Source organism: Anguilla rostrata, chromosome 4 (assembly GCF_018555375.3).
Source record: "Anguilla rostrata isolate EN2019 chromosome 4, ASM1855537v3, whole genome shotgun sequence".
Taxonomy (NCBI): Eukaryota; Metazoa; Chordata; class Actinopteri; order Anguilliformes; family Anguillidae; genus Anguilla; species Anguilla rostrata.
In genome coordinates, this window is record NC_057936.1 from 21,797,984 (window position 1) to 21,812,734 (window position 14,751).

Genomic DNA, 14,751 nt, shown 5'->3' on the forward strand with positions numbered 1-14,751 from the left:
CCAATAGTCGTACATTAGAAAATGTTACCCACCACGACCAGAGAACAGAACTGTCAGGTACCACGAGCAGGCAGCCGATATTAAATATAAATTCAGTCTCTCTATAGCACCACCCTCTCTCACTCTGTCCCACTGTTGAACAGTTCATTTGTTATTGAAAAAATACGTATAAAATCCCCAACATTATTTCTTTATTGAGACTCAAAAAGTTTGAACTAAATGTTTATTTTTTTTCAGATAATACGCAATGACAATTATTAGTAGGCCTACACAAAGAGTTACAAACTCATAATAACTAAACCTAATATATAAATAAACTTAATAACTTTTGCTCCAAGTTCTATGCTGTTTTAGCTAAACCCACCGATGTGCTTCTACATAAGGCATCTGAGAATTCAATGCAAAGGTGTGTCACACAACTCTGGGCTCTGTAAGGTCCTGGAAGTACAGCTCCACATACTGCAGAATGTGCTGGACTGCACAGAGCAGCAGGGTGTTTGTGTGCTCATCCACATCCATCTCACAGGAGTAGTTCTTCACTGGGACGATGTAGGACATGGACATGCCCAGCAGAGCCGCAGCCTTTTCCATCTGAAGAGACACAGTGCCAAGAGCTGAGTATGACTGCAGCACATCAGCCCCATATACTCTGGTATACTTACAAATATCACCATTAGCAACCAGTATTCTATATAAAAATGAAAAATGCTGAAATATTGAAATAAAATATATTGTCATGATATTGCAGACCTTTGCAATACATGGGAAAATATATAGGAAATACTAATTATTTCCACTTCACGATATCACAATATTTTTTTTAAAAGTACATTGCTAGGAAATGAATACTTTTCAAAAAGTCTATATATTTCAAATGTATTACATTTTATTACATTTCCATAAGGGAAATGCAAATGGACAATATACTGACTGATCATAAGCTACTTAATGGGTGTAAGAGATAAAACTATAGTGTGTAGAAGAGAGAAACAAAATTAAGTTAATTACCGTGTGCTGCACTAGCCGGCTTCTGTACACTTTGGTGATGTCATGAGCTGATTGTGGGCACAACTGGTCCACATGCGTCAGCAATGCAACCTGGTGCACACCTGGACAAAGGGCGGATATTCTGAGTCCATTTGTGTGCATATTTTGTTCCCAGCCTTTCACCTGCAATCTATCTTGCATTTGTCCCCACATAACATTAATACACAGTATTCCTGATGTGACATAACCCCTGTGTAAAGCACTCTAGGGTCTCATACACATGGTCAACAGAAGAGGCCATTTGGGTTCACAGTGTTTCTCCAGTGCTTGGCCTTGTCCTTGACTAGTTCTAATGCTCAGGCTTACCGAGGTCACTGATATGTTCTCTGAGCTGCTGGAAGGTGAAGCCCATGCCTTTGCCATAGGAGTTGATTTTTGTGGCATCTACCACAAAGGCCACACAGTGCATCTTCTCTCTGGCAGACGGCTTCTTCACATAGCCCACTGTCTCCGCCCTCAAGGCCTGATCAGAGCTGAACTATCACAGAAAAAGAGCAGAGACACAATTTCACAGCCTGCATGCTGGTGATGAACAGCCAAAAGAAGCAACACCGTGTGAAGAGACACAGTTCCACTTCCCACTGACTGTTAAAGTTATCTTCTCTCCTGTCTGGTTCAGCATTGTCTCTGCTTACTGTCCTCTCATTACTCTGATTGACAGCCATGGAGATACAAATGCCAGTTAGGGAGTTGTTGGAAAAATGTTCAGAACAACATTTGGTTCAGCTGTAGATATTCTTTTCTCTTATTATGTAGAATCAATGCTTCTTATTGTACAATGTTCTGTGAATTTAGAAAATGTATGTATCTCGGTGGGAATTGCTGGCTAAATAAAGGTTAAATTAAATATAAATATATTCCATTGTTTTGCCAGAGGATTCCCACACAGGTTTCCCCTCACTTCAGAGTACCTTGTGTCCCTCAGGTGAGTGGCCCTTGATTACAGCCAGAACATCATGGAGGGTCAGGCCAGTCATGTCTCCCGTTCCCAGACCCATGGCGTCACACAGAACTAAGGCAGTTGGCTGATCACCACTCTCTCCACGTCTCCGAATAGGAAAGGATTGGAACTGGGCAGAGAGAAAGGGAGTGAGAGAGTGAATGTAGAATGGAGGGAAGAGGAAAGACAGAGTCAGAGTGAAGACAGAGAGGGACAGAGAGATTAGGGTTTTAGGAAAAAAGCACCATCTTCATCATTGTGTATCTTTGTGATATTTGGTCGGTGCCCACTACTCCACCAACAGCTGAATGTGGATGTGGAAAATGAAAATGTCAAAGGAGCTTCTGTCAAGCCATCAAAATACTTATGACTGGGTTGATGTTATTGGCAAAAAAAACATTTTGTGCAAATGGGATCTATTGGTTACATTGGAAGTGAAACTTTATTGCAAATTGCAGGACAACAAACATGTACTTCAGAATCAGTGCCTATTACTAAGTGACATTCACTCACTCACATGTCTTGCATTGTTCTGCTGCTCTACCTTTTGCGTGAAGCTTGTGGAAGAAGTTCCAACCATGGCCCGGTTGGTGACCCTCCCAGTGAAGACAGAATGAACAGAGCTGATGAAGCTGGACTTTCCTGCCCCAACCGGGCCTAGCAGCAGAACCCGGGCCTCAGATACAGAATCACAGCTGGGCTTGTAGGAGGTGACAGAATCAACCAGTGCCTCCATGTTGCTGGGGAACACAGCGATATTATATAAACATCTAAGCAGGGCAGGAAACTAACTTTTTCATCCACTGGCCACAGTTGCTGGTGCATTACAAAATTTATAAGCCAAGTTCACTGTTAGACAACTAGGTATTTAGAATGGAACACGACCTCCAAGTGATGGGTGGATACCTGCCAAAGTGGCTGGTAGAGTAGACAAACTTCCTAGCCCCAGATAAAGGTTACCAGCATTCTGCTGGTGGCTGGTGTTCATTTTCTACCATGCATCTAAGGCTTCAGTGCCACAGAAATTTACAACATGTTCAGGAGGAACACACTAGCTGGAATGATAAGAAACCAAGTGAGGATAATTAGAAAGTGTACTCACTGGACTGAGAAGTCCACTTCCCTCCATGAAGATTCCAACAGTTCCCTCTCAACTAAAAAGACAGTTCATAAGTCAAACAAATTGGCTGCTACACACTAAACCAGGCGAAGCAGGTCAGAAAATAGTTTTCCAACAATAGTAACATTAAACAAATCAATAAATAAAATGGCAAGTGTAGGATAATGGGTAAGGTACTGGTCTTGTAACCCACAGGTCACAGGTTTGATTCCTGGGGCAGAACACTGCCATTGGATCCTTGAGCAAGGTACTTAACCTGCACTGCTTCAGTATATATCCAGCTGTATAAATGGATGCAAAGTTGTGCAAGTCACTCTGGATAAGAGCATCTGATAAATGCTTGTAATGTAATGGCAAGTAGGCCTACTCTCAACTTCACCATCAAAACATGCGACTTTGGCAGCTCACACTTGAAATAGCAGCAAAAAAGAGACATATTTAACATAAAAATACATTCCCACAATAAAACCCATCAAATGAGTCACCCATTCAAGCTTGAATATATAAACAGTAGCCTCACCTTTTACCTTCTCAACTGTTTCTCCTTTGCTGACACAGAGGAATGGTGACTTTTCTAATGGTATTGCGAGACGATCTGCCTGAATTTCAGGTATGTAGGGTTTTCCGAATGAAAATGAGCCTTCTGGCAAAGAAGCCATCCTGTAAATACATGACATGCAATTACATCTACATACATAGTAAAATAAAATGTTGGTCAAAAAAAGTTATCTAGAATGAATTGTAATAAATAAGTAGCCTAGGCCTATGCTTAAAGTGCATAGGCCTAGGAAAATCTCGAAGATTTTCATTAAAATAAATGTCTGTTAAGTCACTATATGTCGTTGAATTAGGTAACACAATGGTGATTGTGCCTATTATTATATTAATTTATATTGTTACTATTATTATTTATGATAAAAGAACTGGGTGTCTGTGCCGACATTCCCGGGAAAAAAATCACAAGCGGCGCACAGTTATAGACTACGAGTGACGTGTCAAAGTATTCTTTCTACAGAAACGAAAGTGAACTTCAGGTTCTGCTCGCTCTTAAATAATGGAACCTGAACAAAACAGTCATATCGCTTACACGATATACCTACGCGTGACAGGAATATACAGAAAGTAAATTCTTGCGTTAAATATTGCATAGACTCAAGACAGTTCAGATTTATGAATAGTCATTAAAATATATATGTACATTAATCGCTTGAAATCTCTATGACAAACTGCCTAATGCGAACATTAATGCTCGTTGAAACAAATCACGCAACACAACCACTTATAAAAAAGATTTCAAAAGAAAAAAAAATTGTGTTCTCTTTATGTCAAATTGAGGTAGTCTCTCATTTTGGATAAATTTCAGTGCGAAACGTAGGCTACCTTAAAAATATATATGTCCAGTACTCCATCAAGCATTGTGATCAAGGATCGTTTTCCTTTTTTTAAATCTTAAAATGGTTTATTTGGTTAATAAGCCGGGTCAGAGCAATTTCTAACTAGGTCGACTAATTTACCTCTCATTGCAAGGAAAATATTTCACAGCTTTTTTATTGGTAAATTTAGAGGATGTTGTTACAGTAGAATGTTTACAAGCATTTATGAGTTGAGAAGACGAGCTGCTGATTACTTACGTTGAGAACATTTTCTTTTTTAGATAACCCCAGGAATGGTCTCCGCATTTAATTATCCTCTAGTCATTGGCGCTTATTAGACAACGCTATACTCACCTGGTACCCTTCTGGCATAATGACTTTTCAAAATGCTGGCGATGTCATGCACACAGAGCCCTGCCCCTGAAACCTCCTCCAATCCCATGAAGCTGCAAGAACAGCTTTAATCTTGCATGTCCTTAAAGGCCAGGATTATTCCCCCAATACCTCCATGCCTACATGTAGTCTGCTGATGGACTCATTTTTATGTAAAATACAAGAAACTCACCCTGTCCTTCTGCAAGTAGTTTTTCCTGCTAATTTCTCCAGTTGCTGACCTAGCAAAGTTTGTCAGTTTAATGTGTGCACAAAATAAAAAATTAAACAAAACGTGCAAAAATAAAATAGTAATATTTTCTGTTTGTCAATTTTATGGCTGTACCCTCTGCTGGAGAGGGACGTCCTCTGTGAACATTGTACATTTGATGTGATTTTTAAATTATTTGATTTGATGTCACATCCCTGCTAAAATAAATTATACATTTTTTTAAATTATCCTTTTGTGGCACTGCATACAGAATTGAGAATGCATGCCAAGGCAACCTGACCACCACACCCACTTTGTCTGCCCCTTTGACCAACCCAACTTCTCTGGAGATGACCTGTGAACTTCTGCAAGTGAACTCAATCAGTTGTTGTCTTTTTTCTCCCCCCAAAGAAAATTAACATTTTGTTGGCCCATGGAAAAAGACTATGATCAGGCATCCAGAATTATATATTTTTTACAATGCTAAAAATAAAGTTTTTTAGTATTCAGAACTATACTAGCATGGGTATTCATTGATGTTTTTGTCATGTTTCGCTGCATTGTGATTCCGCTGGCCCTCACCTTTCATTAATGAAAAAAATCCAAATTGATTTAATTCTCAATCTTGTTTTCTATGATTTGAGACACAAAAAGTTTCAATTAAATGTTTATTTTTCCAGACAATATGTAATGGCACCAGTTACAAAGAGTATGCAACTTTTCTGTGTATACACACACACACACACACACATACACAGTGGCATAAAAAAGTATTTGCCCCCTTCCTGATTTCCTATATTATTGCATATTTGTCTCACAGTATGATTTCCGATCCTCATACAAAATGCAATATTAGACAAAGGGAAACTGAGGAAACCCAAAAACATTAAAAAAATTATTTGATTCAAATTAATTGTCCCTTAGTTGCTCAATCACCCAATTAACCAAATTAAATTAATAATTAGATTCAGCTGAGTGAACACAACCAGCCTTGATTGATTGCCAAAAGTTTTCCAAAGCCGCAGGGACACCTCTTTCTGGAAGTCACAAATGATCCAAGTAGAACGTTCAAAGAAATGCAGGCCTCTCTAGCCTCAGTTAGGGTCAGTTTTCATTACACAATAAGAAATAGACAGGGCAAAATAGGGATTCATGGGAGAGAAGCAAGGCAGAAACCACTGCTAACCATGAGAAACATACGTGCTCATCTCACATTTGCCAAAAAAGCACTTAGATGATCCTGAAATATTTTGGGATAATGTTCAATAGACAGATGAGTCAAAAGTGCATTATGTCTGGCATAAAGCAGATACAGCATTTCACAGTAAGAATGTCATACCAACAGTAAAACATGGTGGTGGTAGTGTGATGGTGCGGGGATGCTCTGCTCTGTAACAGAAAGCTCTTAATAAGAATGTCCAGTCATCTGTTCGTAAGCTGAAACTGAAGCATAACTGGGTCACGCAGCAAAACAACGATCCAAAACACAGAAGCAAGAACATATTTGAAAGGCTGAAAAGAAACTAAGTGAAAGTTTTGGAGCGGTGTACAATCAATCAATCAATCAATTTTTATTTGTATAATGCTTTTAACAAAGGAGCTTTGTCACAAAGCAGCTTTACAGAGAACCGGCCCCCAAAGAGTAAGCCTAGGGCAACAGTGGCAAGGAAAAACTCCCTGACTGATAACAGGAAGAAACCTTGGGCAGAACCGGACTCAGAGGGGGAACCCATCTGCCGCAGGCAGGCACCGGTTTGTTAGGAAATGGCTTACATAAAAACAGATTAAATTATAATACATAAACAGCCAATCCAGTATTAATTAAGTCTAAGCAAAGGTGACTCCGGTCACATAGAGAGATGGGCAGGAACACCAATGGGTGGCAGGGTCAGACAGGGGGACAGGCTTGGTGCTACAGCTGAATCAACAGTAGTAGGAGGCGGGGGTGCCCAGCTGGTCTAGCTGGTCTAGGGCTGGAGCTCCGGGCCAGGGGGGTGCTCAGCAAACTTGGGCTAGAAGTCCGGACAGGTGCCCAGAGCCGAGGAAGACGGAAAAAAAAAACATTGTTAGGAGGTTCAAATAGTAGATTAGCAAGCAGAGCAGATGAGACAGAGGTGCCTGCTTGCGATAAGGAAACCCCTGGCAGAATAAGGCTACGGCAGCATAGCTAAGGGAGACAGAGGCAGGGGCCAACGCAGCCATGAGGGCAGGCTTGAGACAGTCATCACCAGACCATGACCAGTTCAGCTTAACGCAGCACTACCAATGATGATCCAGTAAGAGCACTAACCGCTAAGTCCCGCTAAGTAGTCAAAGTCCTGACTTGAACCCAATAGAGGTGCAGTGCCAGGATCTGAAATGAGCAAGTCATGCACAAAACCTACCAATTTGTCTGAATTAAAAAAGTTCTGCAAAGAAAAGTGGGCTAAAATTCCTCCACAGTGATGTGCAAGACTGATATAAAATTATAGGATACATTTGCTTGCAGTTACTGTATTGCTACTGAACCAGGTGCAACTAAGTTTCAGTTAATTACGTTTTCACATGGGGGACATGGGTTTTTGATAACTTTTTTCATTAAATAATTGGAATTATTAAAAAATGTGTTTTATGTTCATTCATTCATTTCATTCATTCAACCTTTATTTAATTCCTGGGGATACATTGAGGGTGGGCCTTCATTTTTGATGATGCCGAGATTACATTATGCAGCAATAAAACACAATAAAAACAATAAAATACAAAGAAAACACAAATAAAAAATCAGTTAAAACAGTTACATATATGAGCAGGGAGGTTTGTGATCATGGTTTTAAATTGTCCATAGGTTAATAGAGAATTGATTTTTAGCATGTGTTGAAGATCATTCCAAGAAGTTGGGGCACTAAGATAAAAAGTTGACTTTCCAAATCCAGACTATGCCCGGGGACCTTGAGCATAAGGCAGTCATTTGAGAATGTTAGATGTTTATGTTTATTACGCCTCTCTGCCAGAGAGGACCAACCCACCTTATCATACAGGATACAATGGTGAGTACCATAGCTAACACCAGTAATAAATCTGAGGCAGAATGATAGACCGAGTCTAGAGGTTTAAGAGTGGAAGAAGCAGCAATTCTATAAAGTACATCCCCATAATCCAACACTGATAGGAAAACAGCTTCAACAATCCTTTTTCTACTAATCATAGGGAAGCTGGTTCTGTTTCTGTAAAAGAAGCCAAGTTTTTGCCATAGTTTGCTGACAAGATTGTCTATATGATATTTAAATGTAAGTTTCTCATCAAACCAGATGCCAAGATATTTATATTCAGTGACTCTCTCAATATTAGATCCATTTGCAGTGGATATATGCAAACTATTATAATCAATATTTTTGGCTCTAGTAAACAGCATGAATTTTGTTTTATTTGCATTAAGTACCAGTTTACGATTAATAAGAGCATCCTGTAGAGCATTAAAGGAAAGTTGCAGGTTCTCAATGGCTAGTTGTACAGAATCAGCAACGCAATACACAATAGTGTCATCAGCATAAAGATGAACTTGACAACCACTCAATGAAGAGACCATGTCACTAATATAAACGGTGAAGAGGGCAGGACCCATAATTGATCCTTGCGGAACACCCTTCGTTACCGGCAAGGACTCGGACTGAGCACTCCCTGATTGCACACACTGAAGTCTCTCAAACAAATAATTCTGAAACTAATCACAAGCCTTTCCATCAAAACCAATATTACATAACCTTTGTAAGACCAAAGGATGATCAACTGTGTCAAATGCTTTTGACAGATCCACAAAAAAGGCAGCACAGTGTTTCTTATTGTCTAAAGCGGATACTAAATTATTTGTAACTAAAGTAATAGCTGAAATAGTGCTCTAAATGCAGATTGGTGCGGACTTAATACAGAGCCTTTAGTTGGTTATTTACCAAAAATTCCAGGATTTTTGCTAAGCAGGGTAATTTGGAGATTGGATGGTAATTATTTAAATAATTTCTATCGCCTCCTTTATGTAATGGAATTACATGGGCCGATTTCCAAACCCTAGGAAATATGCCTGTTGAGATAGAAAGATTAAATATATGCGTTAATTGCTCTGTCTTGGAAGAAAAGACCCAAATTATCCTCTCCAGTTGAACTCCTGGTATCAATAGCTTGCAATGTTTCAAATGCATCACTAGGATAGAAGGGCTGAAAGGTAAACTGAGAAATGTGGTTCATGGTGCATACACAATCATTATTCATAAGACGGGGCCCTGTGTATTCCTTTTCAAATAAATGCCCAGCACCAGAAAAGTGGTTATTGAAAGCTATGCAAACCTTTTTCTGTTCAGAAATCAAACAGTCACCACATTTAATATGTGTAGATAGGGAATTAGTGGTTTTGTTTGAGTTTACTGCTTTCCAAAATTTTGGGTTTGAATAGGAGCTAGTAATTAAGTCTAAATAATAATTAGATTTGGCATTTCTCACAGATGATGTGCATTTATTTCTAAGTTGTTGTCTAAATGCTGACCAATGTGATGGATCCCCAGAGTGTCTGGCAAGTTCACTTAGGTTCCCTTTGTCTAATATTACATTTTGACCAAAGATCTGAAACAATTCAGTGTGACAAATATGTAATAACAGAAGAAATCAGGAAGGGCACAAATACTTTTTCACAACACTCATTACACACACACACACACACACACACACACACACATATCGCTGTGCACAGATTCCTGCACATGCTGTAGAGGAATATAAAACTCAATGTTTTATATTTCATAAATTTAAAACAACAACAACAACAAAAATTCTATTCTACATAAGGCATCTGAGAATTCAATGCAAAGGTGTGTCAGACAACTCTGGGCTCTGTAAGGTCCTGGAAGTACAGCTCCACATACTGCAGAATGTGCTGGACTGCACAGAGCAGCAGGGTGTTTGTGTGCTCATCCACAGCCAGCTCACAGGAGTAGTTCTTCACTGGGACGATGTAGGACATGGACATGCCCAGCAGAGCCGCAGCCTTTTCCATCTGAAGAGACACAGTGCCAAGAGCTGAGTATGACTGCAGCACATCAGCCCCATATACTCTGGTATACTTACAAATATCACCATTAGCAACTAGTGTTCTATACAAAAATGAAAAATGCTGAAATATTGAAATAAAATGTATTGTCATGATATTGCAGACCTTTGCAATACATGGGAAAATATATAGGAAATACTAATTATTTCCACTTCACGATATCACAATATCTTTTTAAAAAGTACATTGCTAGGAAATGAATACCTTTCAAAAAGTCTATATATTTCAAATGTATTAGTTTATTACATTTCCATAAGGGAAATGCAAATGGACAATATACTGACTGATCATAAGCTACTTAATGGGTGTAAGACTATAGTGTGTAGAAGAGAGAAACAAAATAAAGTTTATTACCGCGTGCTGCACTAGCCGGCTTCTGTACACCTTGGTGATGTCACGAGCTGTTTCTGGGCAGATTTGGTCCACATGCGTCAGCAATGCAACCTGGTGCACACCTGGACAAAGGGCAGATATTCTGAGTCCATTTGTGTGCATATTTTGTTCTTAATCTCAGTCTTCCCCCAGCCTTTCACCTGCAATCTATCTTGCATTTGTCCCCACATAACATTAATACACAGTATTCCTGATGTGACATAACCCCTGTGTAAAGCACTCTAGGGTCTCATACACATGGTCAACCGAAGAGGCCATTTGGGTTCACGGTGTTTCTCAAGTTCTTGGCCTTGTCCCTGACTAGTTCTAATTCTCAGGCTTACCCAGGTCACTGATATGTTGTTTGAGCTGCTGGAAGGTGAAGCCCATGCCTTTGCCATAGGAGTCGATTTTTGTGGCATCTACCACAAAGGCCACACAGTGCATCTTCTCTCTGGCAGATGGCTTCTTCACATAGCCCACTGTCTCTTCCCTCAAAGCCTGATCAGGGCTGAACTATCACAGAAAAAGAGTAGACACAATTTCACAGCCTGTATGCTGGTGGTGAACAGCCAAAAGAAGCAACACCGTGTGAAGGGACACAATTCCACTTCCCACTGACTGTTAAAGTTATCTTCTCTCCTGTCTGGTTCAGCATTGTCTCTGCTTACTGTCCTCTCATTACTCTGATTGACAGCCATGGAGGTACATGCCAGTTTCCAAGAGCAAGAACTGAGTTAGGGCCTTGGGCCTGGAAAAATGTTCAGAACAACATTTGGTTCAGCTGTAGATATTCTTTTCTCTTATTATATGGAATCAATGCTTCTTATTGTACAATGTTCTGTGAATTTAGAAAATGTATGTATCTCAGTGGGACTTGCTGGCTAAATAAAGGTTAAATTAAATATAAATATATTCCATTGTTTTGCCAGAGGATTCCCACACAGGTTTCCCCTCACTTCAGAGTACCTTGTGTCCCTCAGGTGCGTGGCCCTTGATTACAGCCAGAACATCATGGAGGGTCAGGCCAGTCATGTCTCCCGTTCCCAGACCCATGGCGTCACACAGAACTAAGGCAGTTGGCTGATCACCACTCTCTCCACGTCTCCGAATAGGAAAGGATTGGAACTGGGCAGAGAGAAAAGGAGAGAGAGAGGGTTGAATGAAGGGAGGGGAAAATAGAGACTTACGGCTAGAAGTTGGAGAGAGACAGAGATTCGTATTTTAGGAAAAAGCACCATCATTATTGTGTTTCTTTCCGATACCTGGTATGTTTCCCATTGTTTCACTAACTGCTGAATGTGAATGTGGAAAATGAAAATGTCAAAGGAGCTTCCATCAAGCAGTTGATAAACTGACTTCTGCCTGGGTTGATGGCATCAACAAGAAAAAATATTTGTACAAATGGTATCTATTGGTTACATTGGAAATGTAGCATTACTGCAAATTGCAGGATAACAAACACGTACTTCAGAATCAGTGCCTATTACTAAGTTCACTCACTCACATGTCTTGCATTGTTCTGCTGCTCTACCTTTTGCGTTAAGCTTGTGGAAGAAGTTCCAACCATGGCCCAGTTGGTGACCCTCCCAGTGAAGACAGAATGAACAGAGCTGATGAAGCTGGACTTTCCCGCCCCAACCGGGCCTAGCAGCAGAACCCGGGCCTCAGATACAGAATCACAGCTGGGCTTGTAGGAGGTGACATAATCAACCAGGGCCTCCCTGTTGCTAGGGAACACAGCGTCATTTTGTAAACATCTAAGATTTCAGGGCCACATTAATTTAAAACTTGCTTAGTAGGATCACACTAGCTGGAATGAGGGTAATTGGAAAGTGTACTCACTCCACTGAAAAGTCCACCTCCCTCCATGGAGACTCCAACAATCCCCACTCAACTGTAAGAAACACGGCTCATGACACAAACAAAACAAACAAAAAATGGCAACTATTCTCAACATAAAGACATGCGCCTTCAACAGTTCACACTTGATCTATCAGAAACAAAAGACATAGGATTGTGGATTCAATAGAGAAGATGTATTAAATGAAAAATGCAAACGCATAATCAAGACTGTCACATAATACATTCAAGCCTGAATATATAAACAGTAGGCTCACCCTTATATTTCTCATCCGTTTTTCCTTTGCTGACACTGAGGACTGGTTCCTCTGGTGATGGTATTGTTGATTTTTTGAAGATACTCTTTCCTTTTTTTGGCTTGGCGCATAAATGCTGGCTTGTGAAGACTGGCAGGTAAAAGCCTGTGAAAATAGTACTGCATTAACATCAGAAGAATGCATTTAGCAATTGGCCACCTTTTTTTAGTGTAGTAGTGATTATATTTAATGGCAAAGACAGGGGCACCATTTCCCTTTTTAACTTTGAATACCCACTTAAATTTTGCCTCCTTTATAACATAGCATTGTCTTTGATTAAGAAATTTAAATTCATTGTAAGAGGAAATTCAAATATAGCATTACATTATAATTTCACATATTACATTTTAATTTGAAATATGCCTGCAATATTCTTCCATAAAAACCTGGCTAAGCAGGTCAGAAAATAGTTAACACTAACACTAAATAAATAAATAGAACAGGAACTAGGCTTACTCACAACTTCAACATCAAGGCATGTGGCTTTGATAGTGCACACTTGATCAGCATAAAAGACATATTTTTTACAAAAATTTATATCCGCAACAAAACTCATCAAATAAAAGAGACACTCAATCAAGCTTGAATATATAACCAGTAGGCTCACCCTTTTTCACCTCATCTGTGGCTTCTTCGGTGACAGGGAGGACTTGCTCTTCCATTCTTGGCGGCGTTGATGGGACTACGTAATCAGCAAACGTATTTTTGAAGCTCTTATTTTTCATAGCCACATCTGTTAATTCTGCCATTCCAAATATAACTTTCCAACATTTTTCCAACCACCCTGTGGTTACAATTACAATTACATTACAATATAATTACATTATGTCGATAATACTGAACGAATATATCTTAGGACAAACTTATCTACAAGGGACAGCAACACATATTTCAGCAAGTATGCTTAATTAAAAGAAATTTAAGTTGAAGTTGTAGACCTAGAGTAAAAAACGTCTCTTGCCATCGTACAATAAATCACAAAAACGCAGTACTGTACTTACACAATGTACGCGCTGATGGGAACTGAGTACTGAGAGAAACGCGCTGTGAGAAACGAAACTGAACTACAAATCCTGCTCGACCTCTAATCATAGAACCAGAGGAGAACAGACCTATCGCTGACACGATATTCCCACACGTGACAGTAATATTACGACAGCAAATACATTCACGCGTAATGTTTTGTGCAGACTCAGGAAATTCTGATTTACGGATTATCATGAAGACTCAGATATGTCCAAGAACCGCTTGTTTTGACAGATAGACTCTAATAAATATGTAAATATTAATGCGCGTTGAAAAAACCATACAGCGTGACCAGTATGCTTATTAGAAGACGAAGATTTCAAAAAGATGATGTTCTCATAAAGCTAAATTAAGATAGTCTCTCATTAGTCCCAAAAATATATATGACAAGTTGTGCTCTATCAAATTTTGGGATCTCTTTTACTTTTTATATTAACATGGTTTAGTTAGGTTAATGAGCTGGCGATTACTTACATTTCTTAGATAATCCCAGGAATGGACTCTAATACATTAAATTATACTCTGGTCATTGGCTCTAATTAGACAATATACAACACTCACCTGGCACCTACCCCTGGACCCCTAATCCCACGATGTCTTAAAGAACAACCAACAGTGGTTTGCTATCTTTGCTTCATCTCATGGAATGTACACAAAACTGATTTTAATAATGCTATAACTGGAAATTAGCATCATGTATATTTCCAACTGGAAACTAACATAGTGTATCAGCTAATTGTACCAACTGTGGTAGGTTACAAATTTCCACATCCCTTGGAATATCACAATTAATAGGGTCATGGGCTTTGATACAGCAGTTTAACTGGGTTAGCCTCAGGTTTGAAAGTTGTCACAAGTTTTCCCAAACACAACAGCAATTCAACATAACCTTACCCATATGCTATACAAAAAACTATTTTTTTGTCGTGAGTAGCATTTGTCTAGACAATTTTTTATACCTGAACCTTGATATTTTCTCTTCATAGAGTAGCCATGGAATAAATCATTGCATTGACTGAGCTTTAACAGTAGGTAAAAGTGTCACAGACTGTTC

At 39.4% G+C, this 14,751-nt stretch overlaps 2 protein-coding genes across 5 annotated transcripts; both read right to left on the reverse strand.

Moving 5' to 3' along the window:
* Positions 1-206: 206 nt before the first annotated feature.
* LOC135252815 (interferon-induced protein 44-like) lies at positions 207-4,876 on the reverse strand. 4 transcript variants are annotated; one of them, XM_064331353.1, is made up of 8 exons: positions 4,739-4,876; positions 3,628-3,767; positions 3,090-3,141; positions 2,505-2,727; positions 1,959-2,117; positions 1,354-1,525; positions 1,009-1,109; positions 207-591 (listed from the first exon to the last, which is right to left on the reverse strand). In XM_064331353.1, the coding sequence occupies exons 1-8, from the start codon at positions 4,747-4,749 to the stop codon at positions 412-414; spliced, it is 1,038 nt and encodes a 345-aa protein (XP_064187423.1). In that variant the 5' UTR covers positions 4,750-4,876; the 3' UTR covers positions 207-411. The 4 variants fall into 4 exon arrangements, with proteins under 4 accessions (XP_064187423.1, XP_064187421.1, XP_064187422.1 ...); XM_064331351.1 differs by lacking the exon at positions 4,739-4,876 and adding an exon at positions 4,488-4,633; XM_064331352.1 differs by lacking the exon at positions 4,739-4,876 and adding an exon at positions 4,488-4,625 and having other exon boundaries at positions 2,505-2,720; positions 3,089-3,141.
* An 841-nt stretch (positions 4,877-5,717) lies between these two features.
* On the reverse strand, positions 5,718-13,455 carry LOC135252814 (interferon-induced protein 44-like). Its single transcript, XM_064331350.1, has 8 exons — positions 13,279-13,455; positions 12,633-12,776; positions 12,358-12,409; positions 12,047-12,242; positions 11,482-11,640; positions 10,857-11,028; positions 10,495-10,595; positions 5,718-10,086 (listed from the first exon to the last, which is right to left on the reverse strand). Exons 1-8 carry the CDS (start codon positions 13,418-13,420, stop codon positions 9,907-9,909), a joined length of 1,146 nt encoding a protein of 381 aa, XP_064187420.1. The 5' UTR covers positions 13,421-13,455; the 3' UTR covers positions 5,718-9,906.
* Between the last annotated feature and the right edge of the window lie 1,296 nt (positions 13,456-14,751).